The sequence below is a fragment of the Cutaneotrichosporon cavernicola genome (assembly GCF_030864355.1).
Source record: "Cutaneotrichosporon cavernicola HIS019 DNA, chromosome: 4".
NCBI lineage: Eukaryota > Fungi > Basidiomycota > Tremellomycetes > Trichosporonales > Trichosporonaceae > Cutaneotrichosporon > Cutaneotrichosporon cavernicola.
In genome coordinates, this window is record NC_083396.1 from 2,328,435 (window position 1) to 2,344,076 (window position 15,642).

The window sequence follows — 15,642 nt, forward strand, 5'->3', positions numbered from 1 at the left end:
TCAAAGACTGGGAGGCTCGGGAAGGGGGAGGGGATGGCAACCCACCGCCGTCGGCATGGTTGGCTTCAACCCTGTCTATTCCAACCCTGGACGAAACACCCCACCCTCACTCTTGACGAATTGGCGCTCTGGCGTATGGGCTTACTGGCGCAACCTGGTGTGTGGCTTACCAGCCCCACCCCACGGTGACGCTGACAGTTCCAGCTTTCAGCTTGCTTCCCGCAATACATGCATAACCTCGATCCGCCGCAGCCCCATGTACCGCCTTCATCTCCCTAGCTCCCGACAGCCCGCTCCCCTCATAATGCGACAGCGGGAACGACCGTGCCAAGAAATACTGGTCAAATTTTTAGGCTAGGGGTGTTTAACTGAAGCGAAGAGGCGCGAAGATCTGCGTTTCGTCTTGGAACATTTAAACAGAGTGGAGAGAGGGCCTAGAAATTAGGTCCAGACTCACAATACAGTCTGTACGAGTTAGCAAGAGTCAGTAAGGGAGACATTGAATGTTTGTCTGGAATACAAGTTGGAGGCGTCAAAGGGGATATCATGGATACAATGTCACTTCGTGGCGTAGTTTTAACCCTGGTGGGAAAGGCACGCGCATTCTCCCCTTGTTGCGCACGTGGGCGTACTTGGGGGCGATGATAACCAGGTTACAATCCGCCAATTTCAGAGTAATCAAAGTTCTAGTCGCTGCATAGAGACAGAGACAAACAGACATGTTTGTCAGTTAATGAGCCCGTGAACACGGCCTAGCCTGCCTCGACTACCCACAGGCTTTTGCATGGCGACGTTGTTGAATCATCCAATCTTCTAGATCACTCATGCCGCGTAACCAACTCGTATCATCCCGCTCAGTGATCGTAGATTGCGGTCAAGCGTCCATCTTGGATCTTGTGCTTGGAGCTCGTCAATTGTTCAATTGTCAAACTGTTGACCCAAACCTGACCGGGATTGACAGACGGGACCCTGTCGCCTCTATACCCTTGAAACCTTGACCAAAGTTGTGCGATTCGCCGCACATTGAGAGGATACCACTTTCGATAAGAAATTCAAACGCAGTAGATTATTAGAATAGACCACTTGGCTATTTGGGGCCGTTTGAAATATACAATGTTTTGTGACACCGTATCCCCAAGTCGTGCGGGTTTGCGTTTAGTCCTTTCCTCTGTGCCCCTGATTGCAAAGGGCCGTGAACCAGGGACGGCTCAATTTTCCCTCAGCCCTGGGGGGACCTTCGGGCCATTTGGGGACGGCAAAGTCCCAAGTTGCGCATCAATTGCGTATGGCCACACACTCCGCGGTTAAACCCTTACACCTCATTCACTCTTGTGCTTTTCTAAGCAACCCACCCACCTACGACACCCCAGGTTACCCTTCACCACTCGTTCCGTCACCACCACCACCACCACCACCACCACGACCCCACCTCCCACTTCCTTCCTCCCTCCTCTTCATCCTCTTTCCCTCATCGACACATCTCTATTCCTCTCTCATCTTCTTTCATCCAGTACACTCCTTCCCACCCCTCCCCTCATCTTCTTCTCCTCTTCCGTTTCTTTTTTTTTTCCTGCCGACTGCATTCCTCCCAACGCAGCCGACATGTCCAAGCCCTTCGTCCCCACCCCAGCCCTCTCCCGTTCCGGGTCTCCCCCTCTCATGCGCTCCACATCCTCCAGCAGCATGTACTCTAACAATGCCGAGCGTCGCTCCGACGCCGACGAGAAGCTCCTCATGGCCAACCTCGGCGGGGCTCAACGTCCCCCTTCCCCCAGTCTGGCCGCCAAGGACACGCCCGCCGCCCCCACGTCCCGCGAGCAAATCCTTCCTATCCTCAACTACTGCGCCGCGTCCATCATGATGACTGTAGTCAACAAGGTAAGGCTTTGACGTGGCCGCGCGAGTCGACAGGGCCTCAAAAGTCCCACATCGCCCCATCGTCCCAGCGCCTCCTCTTCGGATCATGGGTGACGATGTGGTGACTCGCCCCCTAGCTCTGACGCCACCCGATTCCCAAAGTTTCCCGGCTGACTCGCGCAGTACGTCGTGTCTGGCTCCAAGTTCACGATGAACTTTCTCCTCCTCGCCATCCAGTCATCGGTGTGCGTGCTCGCTGTCTGGAGCGTGAAGCGCGCGGGCATCATCTCTGGTGAGTGGCGTCGTCTGAATCCAACAATTGCCTTTCCGAGCTAGAACCGGAACCTGGGCTGCTGTTATCTCGTTTGAAATCTTTACATTTGCTGATCGATCGCAGTCCGTGAATTTGACATCAAGGACGCCAAGCAGTGGTTCCCGGTCTCCTGCTTACTTGTGGCCGTCATCTACACGGGCTCCAAGTCGCTGCAGTTCCTCTCGATTCCCGTCTACACGTACGTCGGGCATACAATGAATGCTAAGGGAACGCGAGCTAACCTGCCAGCATCTTCAAGAACCTGACCATCATCCTCATCGCCTACGGCGAAGTGTTCATGTTCAGCGGTGTTGTTACGGGCCTGACTCTTGTGTCGTTTGCTCTCATGGTCGGCTCGTCCATCATTGCCGCCTGGGCCGATATTTCTGCCGCTTGGGTGCCCACTCTTGACCAGACCACTGGCCGTGAGCTGACCCCCCTTCCTACCATTGGCGGTGTCAGCGTCGGCTACTTCTGGATGGCGCTTAACTGCGCCTGCTCGGCCGCCTACGTCCTCTACATGCGCAAGCGCATCAAGGTCACTGGCTTCAAGGACTGGGACTCTATGTTCTACAACAACCTTCTCTCGATTCCCGTCCTTGTCATTGCCTCTGTCATCTTTGAGAACTGGGGCTACGAGAGCCTCTCCAACAACTTCCCGGCGTCGAACCGCACCATCCTGCTTTCGGCGATCGTCTTCTCGGGTGCCGCCGCCGTGTTCATCTCGTACAGCACGGCGTGGTGCGTCCGTGTCTGCGGCTCGACCACTTACTCGTGAGTCTTAACCCGTGGCGCAAGCTGACGCGTCAGGATGGTCGGCGCTCTCAACAAGCTCCCTGTGGCTGCCTCTGGCATGCTTTTCTTCGGCGACGCGGTGTCGTTTGGCAACGTCACGGCCATCGGCGTCGGTGGCATTGCCGGTATTGTCTACGCCGTCGCCAAGACCAACCAGGCCAAGGTCGAGGCCGCTGCCAAGGCTCGCCAGATCGGTGGCGGCCCTTAGACAGGTCATTAGACTGTCGCTACTGCTGCCGTCAATCTCTGGGTGAAGGCGAGCAGCATGTGCGACTGGTGGGCAGTCTTCCGGCGTCTTTGCGCGTTCAATAATGTCGCCAGCCCAGGACTGCGCGCTGTGTGACATCGTGGAGGCGCGTGGATTGGAGGAGGAGGAACACTGGCTCGATCTCGAGCTTACGTGGGAGCAGCGCGTGTCTGCGCGGTTGCACTCGCCGTGCCACTTAGATTTCAGGCTCGGACGTTATGCACACATGATTCTGGACGCAGTGAGTGTAATGGATAAGCCGAGAACCATGCCTCAGTCATCTGAATCCGAAAGGTGATGCCCTGAGCTGCCTACCAGGCGGAGCAGCCAGCAGAGATACGGATGCTTTTGGACCGCTTAGCTGTCTGTGGCGATTGGCTATATGGCCTTGCGCGCGGTCTTGGCAAGCACGTCCATATTCAATCCATCGACATCCACATCCACAGACCACCTCTGCCTTTGAGTGACTAACTGCCCTCTTTACTGCAGAACATGGCATCGCCCATCTCCATACGTGTTCTACTTGGTGCATCGTTGCTCCGAGTATGGCGGACAACATGACAACCTTCTGGTAAACAAACTCGTTTACCTACCTGACCAGGCGGCGCACCTCCACCAGCGGTGCGGAACCAAACCTCTGGGGCTCCAACGACTGTGGCACTTTAATTGAACCCCCACGTAAAAACTTCGGTGGCTTCGAGTTACATTGCTTTCTACTTGAGCCTCCAAACAAAAGTTGGCTGGTCACTATCCACCCAACCCCACAAAGTCTATCCACAATGGCGTCCGCTGAGATCCACGACCTCTACGACTCGATCCTCATCCTTGATTTTGGGTCGCAGGTGCGCTACAGCGCTATGCAATCACTGACAACCAGTACTCGCACCTGATCACGCGCCGCTGCCGTGAGCTGGGCGTTAGTTGACTCGCATGACAAATCTGACGACAGGTGTACTGCGAGATGCTCCCATGCACGCAGAAGATGGCCGACCTCACTTGGAAGCCTAAGGGTGCGTCTTGTGCTTGAGAAGTGTGTTGTCAGGAGAGGATAGTGGGGAAGGTGGAGGAGTGGAGGAGTGGAGGAGTGGAGGAAGGTGACAGACAAGGTGACTGACATCAGGTATCATCCTCTCGGGCTCGCCATACAGCGTCTACGCGTCTGACGCGCCCCACGTCGACCCCGCCTTCTTTGAGGCTGGCGTGCCCACCCTCGGTATCTGCTACGGTCTGCAGGAGACGGCGACCGTGTTTGGCGGCAAGGTCGAGCCCCACACGCACAAGGAGTACGGATCGGCGTTCATCACGGTCGAGAAGACGGGCAAGCCCCACGCCGACGCTCTCTTCGGGAGCATCGACTTCGGCAAGGAGGGCCTGCAGGTTTGGATGTCGCACGGCGACCAGCTCTCCGAGCTTCCCCCCAACTTTGTCACCCTCGCCCACACCCCCACTTCGCCTTGGACTGCGATCGCGCACGAGAGCCGGCCGATCTACGGCGTCCAGTTCCACCCCGAGGTCACCCACTCGCCCAAGGGCAAGGAGGTGATTGGTGCCTTCGTCAACGACATCTGCGGCATCAAGGGCGGGTGGAGCATGGAGACGTTCATCCCCAAGGAGATTAAGCGTATCCGTGAGATCTGCGGCGACAAGGGCCAGGTCATTGGCGCTGTCTCGGGTGGTGTCGACTCGACTGTTGCTGCCAAGATCATGCACGAGGCGATCGGGGACCGCTTCCACGCCATCATGGTTGACAACGGTGTGCTTCGCATGGACGAGGCCAGCAAGGTCAAGAAGATGCTGGTCGAGGACCTCGGCGTCAACCTCACTGTTGTCGACGCTTCGGACCGCTTCCTCGACCTCCTCAAGGGTGTCGAGGACCCCGAGCGGAAGCGCAAGATTATTGGCAACACGTTCATCGAGGTGTTTGAGGAGGAGGCCGCCAAGATCGAGAAGGAGTGCGCCGCCGACACTGCCCGCGGACCCATCGAGTGGCTCCTCCAGGGCACGCTGTACCCGGACGTGATTGAGAGCATCTCGTTCAAGGGTCCCTCGGCGACGATCAAGACCCACCACAACGTCGGCGGTCTGCTTGACGACATGAAGCTCAAGCTCATCGAGCCCCTTCGTGAGCTCTTCAAGGACGAGGTCCGCGCCCTCGGCCGTCTCCTTAACATCCCTGCCCACCTCGTCGGCCGCCACCCCTTCCCCGGCCCGGGTCTCGCTATTCGTATCCTCGGCGAGGTTACGCGCGATCAGGTCAAGATCCTCCAGGCTGCCGACGAGATCTACATCGAGGAGATCCGCAAGGCTGGCCTTTACGACGCCATCTCGCAGGCGTTTGCCGCTCTCCTCCCCGTCCGCGCTGTCGGTGTCATGGGCGACGCCCGTACCTACGACCAGGTCATTGCCCTCCGTGCCGTCTCCACCGAGGACTTTATGACTGCCGACTGGTTCGAGTTCCCCCCCTCGGTCCTCAAGAAGATCTCGAGCCGCATCACCAACGAGGTTCGCGGCGTAAACCGTGTCGTCTACGACATTACTTCCAAGCCTCCCGGAACCGTCGAGTGGCTGTAATAGAACTGTAACACAGAGCAATGGATGCATACACATAGACCAACTAGGACAATGCTGTTGTAGGGCAGGATGATGCTGATGATGATGATAGTGGTGCTACAAAGTACAGAGGTATGTTGTCGCCGGATACAGTATCAGTGGGTGTGCAGGGTATCCATGGAGGGTGGGGATGTATACTAAACAACATGGCAGCTTTGTCTTACAGCCATGATTGCCAGCCTGATGTCAGCTGCGAAACTGACTCGTGGGCTCACCAATGAAGATCCTAGACAGATGATCCTCGTTCCGCGCTTCCTGCATAAGCTGGTTGACGCGATACTCGACACTGAGCTCAGGTCCAAGCTTCTGTCGGATTTGAGTGAGCACCCGCTCAGCCTTGTCCTGGCCTGCGCCCTGCGCCTGAGCCTGACCGCCACCGGCGCGGCGCATCTTACTTGGGTCACCGACCCTGGGGTTAGTCGACCGCAGATCAATGAGCTCACCAGTTGTGCAGAGGGTCGTGCTTAAACACCTCGAGCACGGTGAGGACGAGCTCGGATGACTCGCGCAGCACCCGCAGCGTGTGCTCGGAGCACTGTCGGAAAGTGCCCTCGACGCCCGTGACCCCGAGGCCGTCGACAATGTCGTTCGTGAGCCGGAACGGCACCTTCTCGGGGATGCGCAGCTTCTTGCCCTCCTCAAACACGATGCCAAAGTCGATGTGCACCAGCTCGCCCGTCACCTTGTCGATGAGGATGTTGGAACAGTGCCGGTCGCCGAGGCCGATCATCCACCCAACCATGGATGTCACGGCGACGCTTCGCGCGTAGTTGAGCCGCATCGTGAACCATGCCAGCGGTTCACGCCGTTTCTCAGTAAAGAAATGGCGCATGACGGGGTGGAAGTGCGCCATGTGCTCCTTCCACACCTTTGTGATCGCAGGCCCATTATCGCCGGTGCCGTCCTGGAGCTTGTGGATGTTCTTACGGATCACATCGGCCTTCACATCGATGCCCTGGCGATACCGAATGTGCGCATCCTTGAGCCAATCTCCGATGGCAACCGTGTGGCCGACAAACTGGATGATGCCCGAGCGGTTGGCGAGGTGAACGACGTTGTAAGTGCGGAACTTAAGGTTGCGCACGTTGGCGCGGCGGTCGCGCTGCAGCAGTCGGTTCGTCATCTCGAAAACCTGCTCCATCACTGCGTCTTGGCGCACATCGTCTTCACCCTTGAACTGTTCGTCAGCCACCGGAGAAGCTCCCTCATCTTACCAATTGGACGTGCTCCTGTCCGAGCGAATCGTAGCACGCCATGATGGAAGGTCTGTGAAGACCGCCGGCAAGCTTGTACTTGGAGCGGTATCGATCGAGCGTCGGGATGTTCTCGTACCGACTCTCCAGGTCCACTGGTGGAGGCACGGTCGCGATAGGAATTTTGAGGCCGCGGCACTGCATGAGTGGTGACGAGGACGAGGCCTGGAGCAGCACTCCTGGCTTGGCCTTGTTGTGGTCTGCACTGCACCAAGCGACGGCGCAATCGGAAAATGTCTTCATGGCCTTAACGGCCGTCTGCGCCACGCGGTGCTCGTTGTCTGCCGAAATGCGGTCCAGGATCTCTTGCGCGGCGGCCACTCGCCCGTCAACAGCAACGGCTTTCGAACGTGAGCCCGTGGACCGCGACACGCTAGGGTTGTTCGATAGTGTGATGATCTGGTACAGGATGTGGTAGGGGTGGTCCTGTGCAATGCGGAGAATGAGGTTGTTGAGTAGGGTGTTGAACTCGGTTGGGGTCGATGGGCGGAAGAGCTTGGCCGACAGTTGCGGGCTGAGAAACAAGAACTTGTGCGTCGGGACTTTTGTGAGCCTGAGCCCGAACTTCTCGTTCGCTTGCTGGTTCGTGTCGTGCTCCAGCCACAGCGAGCAGAGGCGGGTGATGGAGTCGTCGAACTTGTCGGTGAAACTCAGCGCCACAGCGTAACATTGGACCGAATAGACCACATATCGTAGGAGCTCGTCCTCAAGGCGGGCCATGTTCTGACTCTCCTCCTCGAGCAGCTGATCAGGCTGCAGGGTACTGCGACGGCTGCCTGGTGTCGACGCACGAGCAGACTCCGCAGCCTTAACCTCGCCCTGTCGACGGTCGACGTACGACTTGACACGCTCCAGCTCCGGCGACTTGGCCAGTATCTGGTGGTAGCGGTCAGTGAAGACGGCAAAGTCGTGGGCCATCTGAGCCTGGTCCTCCTGCGAGGCTCGAGCAGCCGTGGCGAGGTCCATGGCGCGTCTGGATATCGACCTGATCTCCTCGGCCGACTTGAGCTTAGCGAGCCAGTACCAGTTCGCCTGCCTCGAGAGGAGTGTCGCGTGACGGGCAGTGACTTTGGGAAGACCTTTGCGGCCTTTCTCGTCGACCATGAGCTTGAGCGGCGTGAGGATTGAGCCGACGTGGTTGATGGCGAGGGAGTGTTCCCCTTGTGCCCAAAGCACTTGGCTGAACTCGTCTTGAGCAGTCTCCGAGAGCGAACCGACGCTTTGCTCGAGGGTTCGCACAGCCGTAATGGCGTTGACAGCCGCTTGGAGGTTGCCTTCCTTCCGCGCGAGCTTACTCATGTGCAGCTGACACTGGCTCTCCATCTTCATGAGGCCCTCGGCCTGTAAGGAAACGAGGTCGCCGAAGAGGTTCTTGCTCTCGCGCGCGCGGGCCGACCGGATAAGCGAGAGTCGCGTCGCAGATAAGCGTTCGGCGCTCTTGAACCTGAACTGTCAGTGGTGCCCAGACCGGAACTCACTCAAAGGATGGGTCGAGTTGGACGAAGCCCGTCAGGTACCGTCCCTCGAAGTCGTCCTGCTCGAGAGCCTGCTGCATCGGCAAGGAAACCCAGCGTTCCACGTCGCGGAGGCAGAGGAGGTTTGCCACAACTTTCTTGATCTCCGTCATGCGCTCCACGCCGATCTTCTGCAGGTGCGCCATCTCGGCACGAATGGCCTCGCTGACGGTACGGCGCGCCACCTCGTAGTCGCGCTCGCGGTGCACGGCACGCAGGGCGCTGTAAAACCGCCCGGCAGAGGTCGCCGCCAGGTCGTTGGTGACAGGTACATCCCAGTCGCCCATGCGCCACGCAAGCTCGAGGAAGAATGGGTCCGAGTCAGCTTGCACCTCACGTCTCGCTTTGAGCGACTTCATGACCGAGCCCGCGAGGGTGTCAAAGCCGAGGTCATGGAGGTTGCTCAGCGCAGCAATAAGTGGTGCCGCCATCGTTGCCTGACTCTGTGTAGCCTCAACTTCCGCCAGGTTGTAGCCCATGGCGCGCAGAGGTTGCTCCTCGTGGTCAAGTCGGCGGTGCAGTGAGTCCATGACGTTGTTGTTCTGGATGCCGTAGAAGCCGTCGGGATCCTCAACGTTGCTATAGATATCGTACATGATCTGGTGAGGTCAGCACTGTGATGCTGCCTCGGGAACGCACCTTCTGAACACGCGTGTCGGAGAGGTCGAGGTCCTGGTTTCCGATGTCGTCACGGTCCTTAGCCATCTCAAGGAACAGCAGAGAGCTCGCGAATGCACCACACTTTCCAGCAGCCTCGGAGAGCACCAATGGGTCAATCCTCAGCCAGTGGTTGTGCGAGAGCTCGCCAGTCGCGTATGAAGGCCTGAAGTTGCGCAAGTGGAGGACGATCTGTATGATCGCTTCGACCGTCTGCAACGACGCCGTTGGGAACTGCAGGACCTGGGAGAAGTGGTCAGACAGGGTAGCAGCCCGCTTTGCAGCCACATCATGGTCGCCACACTGGAGCACAGCTTGCACCAGGAATGGGGGCAAGAGGATCGCAGCCTTGCCCGGTGCCGACAGCATGGGCTGAAGACAGGCATAGAACTTGTCGGTAGTCGAGGCGAGGGCGCCAAGCATTATCGCGAGGTCCTTTGCCCACACCTCGTGCGACTGCGACTTGCGTATCCAACTGGCCTCTGTCACTAGAGCTTCGAGGTTCGGCTCCTCAGAACAGGACACAGGCGTGTCGGGAACCAAGAACTCAGACAGACCCCGCAGATGGGCTGGCAGGGCGTTCAACGACTCCGTGATGATGGGCATAGTCGTCCGTAAGACCTCGAATGCCGTGTAACGGAGGCGGTAATCGTCGCTGGCGGTCTGCTCGAGCACCCTCTGTAGCACGGTCACGCGAAGGGCGTCGTGAGGCCGATCACCCAGCTTTCTGGCGACCTCCATGATGTCGGCCCGGCCAGTGAGGTTGTTGATGGTATCGAGTGACGGTGCGTGGACCTCGCCATTGACCATGTGGAGAAGGTTGAGGAAGGCAGCCGACCCATCCGGCGTCCACCTATCCGGGTTGAGCCCCTGCTTAAGGTACCAGAAGGTCGCAGAGAGGAAATTGTCCTTGTTCTCCCGCGTTGCCTGGCGCTGGGCCGCTTCAACCAGACGCTTGGAAAGCGCCATGGTGCTGTTCGTGTTGGGTCGCTTGGCTAAATCGGCCACGTCTAAGAAGTGCTGGTCTGGGAAGCGGAAGTGCTCGACCCAGCCCTGCGGCCAGAAGACTAATGCGGACTCGAGCGCAGGCATTATCGCGTCCGACATGTGCCATGACTGGGACTTACTGCCAACCCACCGGTCGAGGTCGGCGGCAAGCACTTGCATGTGCGACTTGCTGTGCAGCTGCGCACTGACCGAGCCGAGCTTGATAAAGAGGTTGGCAAGCTCAGGTAGAGGTTCCTTGGCCTGTGGGAGCCGGTCGAAACCCCACTGGACCATCGAGAATGCGATCGGCCCGATGTCGTCCATGCTCAGCAAGTCGATCACGTTGCGGAGGAACTCTTGAAGGACCAGAGCGGACTCGAACTCGTCCTGGTACAGCGAAACCACGAGTGCGATAGCGCGGAGATAACGCCGCTGCTCGTTCACAAGGTACGCCGAGTTTAGCTCGTGGAACAGGCGGACGATGGCATTGAATACCATCCGTGGCTTACGCATCGACTTAAACTGTGTCTTGAAGAAGTGATGTGCGTACAGGACACCCGAGATCGACGCAGCTGGGTCGAGGGCTGGAGGGCTATTAGCGCGGGACTGGTCGCTGTTCATCAGCCGTGCGAAGGTGTCGCTTGCCTCCAGGCCCTTCGACCCAATGCTCTCCAAGAAGGAGAGCACCTCGTCGTTGGTCGTATTCAGATCAACGAGGGTGAACAGGCCAGCGACGACAATTTCTACGCTCCGGCCCAGGTAGTCGATGATGTTGAGGTCGTCATTCTGCTGGAGAGAATGGAGGGCTTCCAGACCCTGAGAGTTGATGGCTGCGGGCTCCGAAACGTCCATCTCCTGGATGGTCTGCGCGACTGCAATCGCAGCCGCGAAAGGAAGGTAGCGCATGCGCGCCTGCAGCTCGTTTACACCGGCGGCATTGCACAACGCCTGGAAGAACGGGAGATTGTGTGGTAGGTGCGGCTCGGCGAGAATTTTCGATCCAACAGCTTCAAGACAGAGCTGAGCAAACTCCTTACGCTTGTCGCAGCCGTAAACTTCTGGAGGTAAAGCGAGTGGCAGTTGTCCCATACCTAACTGGTTCACGACAACCACGTTAGCATGAGCGTGGAACAGCGGCTGCAGCGAGTCAAGGCCGAGGCGACTGGCGATGGCAGACAGTCCAGGGCGAAGATAGACTAGGAAGTCGCGAGCAAAGTCCGCAACCTCGTAGAGATGGAAAATTGTGCCAGAGCGAAGCTGTGCGCTGGAGATGCATGTGTTGATCTTCCAGAGCAGGTTGGTTAAGAAGCGGTCGGCGGAGATCGAATCCGATGACTGACCCGTGACGACGTCGTAATACGCCTGAGCCTTGACGTCGGCTGGCATATTTGGGAGGTAATGTACTGCGGCCGCAGACGTTGCGGCGCGGAAGCGGACCCGGGCGTCCGGGTCGCTAGTCGCGTCCAGGTTGTACTTCATGGGCCCGAGAGCGTCGGGGTGCTCGCCTCCCATTACAACATCGGCCTCGTCAGTCTCGGACATATGCGCCCAAGCGCTGAATGTCGGGTCGTACTCAAGGTACTCATCGATGAAGAGCAAAAGTTGCAGGCGCGCCTGCCACGACATGGGATAGTCGTGCTGCACCTTCATGACAAAGCCTTTTATCATTTGAATCGCCCTGTCACTGAGGCCGCTCTCGGGTGCAAGCCAGACAGCTGCCGTCCGAGCCAGAAACATTACGGCCAAACGGATCATTTCGCTGTCGCGCTTGAACCCATATGTTGCGATGCGATCCTCGATCTCTCCTAGCATGGCGTCGACGACTTTAACAGAAAGTCTAAGACTGCCGTCTTGGATCGCGTCACACACAGCAGAGCCGAGCTGCGTGAATTGCGCACTCTCGCACTGGATGAAGGTGTTAACGAGCGCCACATCCCTGGGTGGACGGCGATCGGGGGAGCGTAGTTTCTGGCTTCGGAGCCGGAGGTCTACGAGTGTCTTCAGGAGAGACGACGTTGAACGCTGCGCTACCCGGGACTCGAGAGAGGCTGGAATGGCGTCTGACTCGACGTTAAGGATCGGACCAAAGTCGTCGTCGTCAGCGGCTTCTAGTGCCATCACGGCGGCACCGCTTGAGCCTCGCACGTTCTCGAGAGCTTGCTTCGCTGTCTGCACGAGATCGTCCAGGACTGAGCTAGTCTCAGAGTCAGCTCTACCATTGACTGAGAACTCACCTGTTCATTGCTCCAGACAATGGAGAGCAAGGCCTCGGAACGGCTTCCAGCATCCTCGTCATCCTCGTCGTAGTACGACGCGTAACTGGTTGACGGGAGGACGTCACGACGAATACCAGATGCCCGATCTGGCTTTAATAGGATTGGCCACACTTCTGTCTGCTCCTGATGCGTGTTGAATAGAGGCGCGAACCCTCGCCAAACGAGTAACTGTGAGGGTACGTTCTCCGTCATGCTTCGGATGTGAGGGATGAGGGTGGCGAGAAGACTCTCGGCAAGATTGAGGCAACTGGTCTCTGGGCGAAGTCCGTTGGAGTGAATCGCGGCTTGGAATGCAAGGGTTATCACAACGAGGTCAATACCCTTGCGAACAGCGGTTGCGTTGATGAGGTGGCGACTTGAGCGGTCCGTCAGCAGCGCCCACTGAGAGAGGGCCCGCTCCATTGCGTTCTTGAGTGCGTCAGACAGCTTGCGTGGGCGTCCCTCGAGCAGGGCAAGTGAGTCCATGTCTGTTGGCGTGCTCGGAACCGCTGCTGTCTTGCGTTCTTTCTCGGGGAGCGACGGCATCTCCGCGTCGAGGATCAGTCGTCGCAGCGGCTCTGTGACGGCCTCCTCAACGATTCGGTTCACGATCGGGCAGTCCGGCAGGAGCTCGAGCACCGTCGCGTCCTCAAGGCCGGCCTGGGGGAAAGTACACAGATGCGTGAGGAAGTCGAGGACATTGACAGGTGTGGCAGGCCCAGGAGTCTTGCGATATCCTTCCGCCATATACGTCCGCCCAAACCAATCGATGACCTTGTCCTCAAGGTTTGCAGCGTAGAGCCCAGAGTCGGCTCGCACGCGATCGAGACAGGCGATGAGGAAGGAAGTAGTCGCTTCGTAAGCCACAGGCGGGCCTTGGACGTCCACGATCATCAGGAGTTGGTGGATGTCTCGTAGACTCCGCGCTTGATCGACCTTGCCAGCGTGCAATAAGACCTCAGCAGCGTGACATGCCGTGCGCGCAACTGTGGGGACTGACACTTTGCGGATAGCGTGCGTCCACATGTGGCTCCATGACGAGAACTGCGCCTGCCGGTGGGATGGCGTTAGAGGGATGCTACGGCGTTCTTGAATCTCAGAGCTCGTGTCGATGGTGGCGAAGCACGACAGACCGATAAACGCCCATGACTGCAGCTCCACGTCGTCGTCGTCCAAGAGCTGCACAAGACGGTGTCGCATCGCGTCCTTCGCCTCGCCGTGAATGCGTGACCAGTGGCGGTCCACAAAGAACACCACTACCTGCGTCGCGAGGAGGCGCGTCTGGGAGTTGCCTCCCAACATGAGGGTAAAGAGCTTCTCCAGACTGCCACCATCCTTGCGTCGGCGTTTAGATGCTGGTTGGCTCAGGGTGGAGGACATTGCCGATGAGGAGACGATACTGTACGTGTTGTACGTGTGGAAGCAGCAGTCGGCCAGCAGCTCCACCGCGGCCCAATTGAACGCCTGAACAGCATCGAAGCCAAAGCCAGCCTGGCGTCAGTTCGAGCCACTGTCGCAACTAACGGTGACACCCATCAGCTCGAATGGCGGGCGACTTGCAGTCTCAGGAAGCTTGGTGCCGCCGGCCTTGAATCGCAGGGTCTCCAGATCCAAGGGCTTGGCCGCAGCGCGAGAGCCTGCTTCCTTTGGCATGCCGTCCAGAATGCGGTTCATGGCTTCCCTCACAGTCTCCTTCTTGTCTGATGCGATGGTGCTGTGCGTGATGTATGGCAGCATGGTACGGAGCGCGACCAGAACGTGCTCGCGATGACCGAGGTCGCCCTTGGCCTTTGCGGTCCACATCGTCGCGAGCTGGGGAAATATTGTGAGGGAGAGCTTGGTAAAGTCCTCTCTACAGTTGAGCTCGAGTTCGCCGAGTAGAATGTTGAGGGCGCGGAGGATGTGGGTCGACACGAGACCCTGCCCGATCTGGCCGATGTGTCGGTGGATCTTGTGGAGAATGGTGAAGCCGAGGGCGGGCTTTGGCTCCTCGATCATGGCGGGTTGCGGAGGAATGAGAGGAGCGCTGGAGCTGGACAGCAGGACCGGTACGAGCGATACGATCTCGTTGAGTAGGAGCGACGAGCCGGCGGTCGCGAACGAACTTGCGTCCGTGTCGATCTCCTCGTCCTCGTCGTCAGGATCTCCGGTCAACTCGCTGTCCATAGGGATGCGTTCGCTGAGGATTGTCGCCCAGCACACAGTCATGAGACGCCGCCACAGCCCGTCATCCAAGTGCTCGAGATGTGGTGGGTAGGAGAGGAGCGTGCGGAGTGCCTTGACGTAGCTGACAGCCACAGGCTCGAAGATGCGTCCATCCTGCACGAGCAGCGTGACCATGTGTAAAAGGAGGGCACTGAGCGGCTTGCGCCCGATCATGTGCACGCTGCGCTCGGCAGCGAAGCGTACAAGATTCGCCGCATCCGAGAGCCGGGTTAACGCTGGGTGTTAGTGGAAAGAGATACGGGAAGGCTGGTGACTCACCAGCTGGTAGCCCGCTCTCAGTGTTCGCGCCAATCTTCTTGATGACCGCCTTCTTCTCGATGAGCACGCTCGCGAAGAGGCACTGGAAGAAAGCGATCCAGCCCTTGCCTCCGTCGCGGTTCGCTATGGCTTGCAGCGTCTCGAGGTTGGCGCGGTTGCCGATGATCTCACGGAGGACGGTGCCGCCCTGCATACGGTCCTTGACCTTGTCAGATTCGTACAGTTTGAGGGCTCCAGAGAGGCCCGGGACCGCGCTCATGGCTGCGGAACATTGGCTGGCGACGCGCTGGTGGAGGTGGAGGAAGGTGGAGTGAGGAGGAATGCGAGTTGAAACAGATAGAGAGAAGCAATGGGGAACGAAGAGGGAGGATGTGAGTGGGTTGAGGAGGAATGATAAGATGTGAGTTCTTTCGATTCTGACAGGTGCAGTGTACAGTGTACAGCGTACAATGTACAGTGTACAATGTACAAAGTTGCAATCTGGTCGATGCTAAAGTCGGTCGCGTCACTGCTCGTCGGACACTTTCCCTCACAGTGACGTGCCTGAATGTGCCTCACTACAGTACAACAGTGAGCGGCGAATTTGGTTCCGTTCACGTCACTCTGCGCGCCCAGCGTGCGCTTGGCTTGACACCTTGTCACTGTTATCGAAGCTCAACCTCAACCACTG

At 58.3% G+C, this 15,642-nt stretch overlaps 3 protein-coding genes across 3 annotated transcripts; 2 read left to right on the top strand and 1 right to left on the bottom strand.

Moving 5' to 3' along the window:
- Positions 1 to 1,602: 1,602 nt before the first annotated feature.
- On the top strand, positions 1,603 to 3,173 carry VRG4 (uncharacterized protein; the record flags this gene model as incomplete). Its single annotated transcript, XM_060600787.1, has 5 exons — positions 1,603 to 1,878; positions 2,041 to 2,149; positions 2,255 to 2,369; positions 2,420 to 2,944; positions 2,981 to 3,173. 5 exons carry the CDS (start codon positions 1,603 to 1,605, stop codon positions 3,171 to 3,173), a joined length of 1,218 nt encoding a protein of 405 aa, XP_060457347.1.
- An 818-nt stretch (positions 3,174 to 3,991) lies between these two features.
- Positions 3,992 to 5,783, top strand: GUA1 (uncharacterized protein; the record flags this gene model as incomplete). The annotated part of the gene is made up of 4 exons (XM_060600790.1): positions 3,992 to 4,054; positions 4,090 to 4,128; positions 4,162 to 4,222; positions 4,333 to 5,783. The coding sequence occupies 4 exons, from the start codon at positions 3,992 to 3,994 to the stop codon at positions 5,781 to 5,783; spliced, it is 1,614 nt and encodes a 537-aa protein (XP_060457348.1).
- Positions 5,784 to 5,982: 199 nt separating this feature from the next.
- TEL1 (uncharacterized protein) lies at positions 5,983 to 15,231 on the bottom strand (the record flags this gene model as incomplete). The annotated part of the gene is made up of 9 exons (XM_060600791.1): positions 5,983 to 6,002; positions 6,038 to 6,231; positions 6,266 to 6,999; positions 7,037 to 8,519; positions 8,554 to 9,188; positions 9,229 to 12,432; positions 12,468 to 13,979; positions 14,013 to 14,929; positions 14,973 to 15,231. 9 exons carry the CDS (start codon positions 15,229 to 15,231, stop codon positions 5,983 to 5,985), a joined length of 8,958 nt encoding a protein of 2,985 aa, XP_060457349.1.
- Between the last annotated feature and the right edge of the window lie 411 nt (positions 15,232 to 15,642).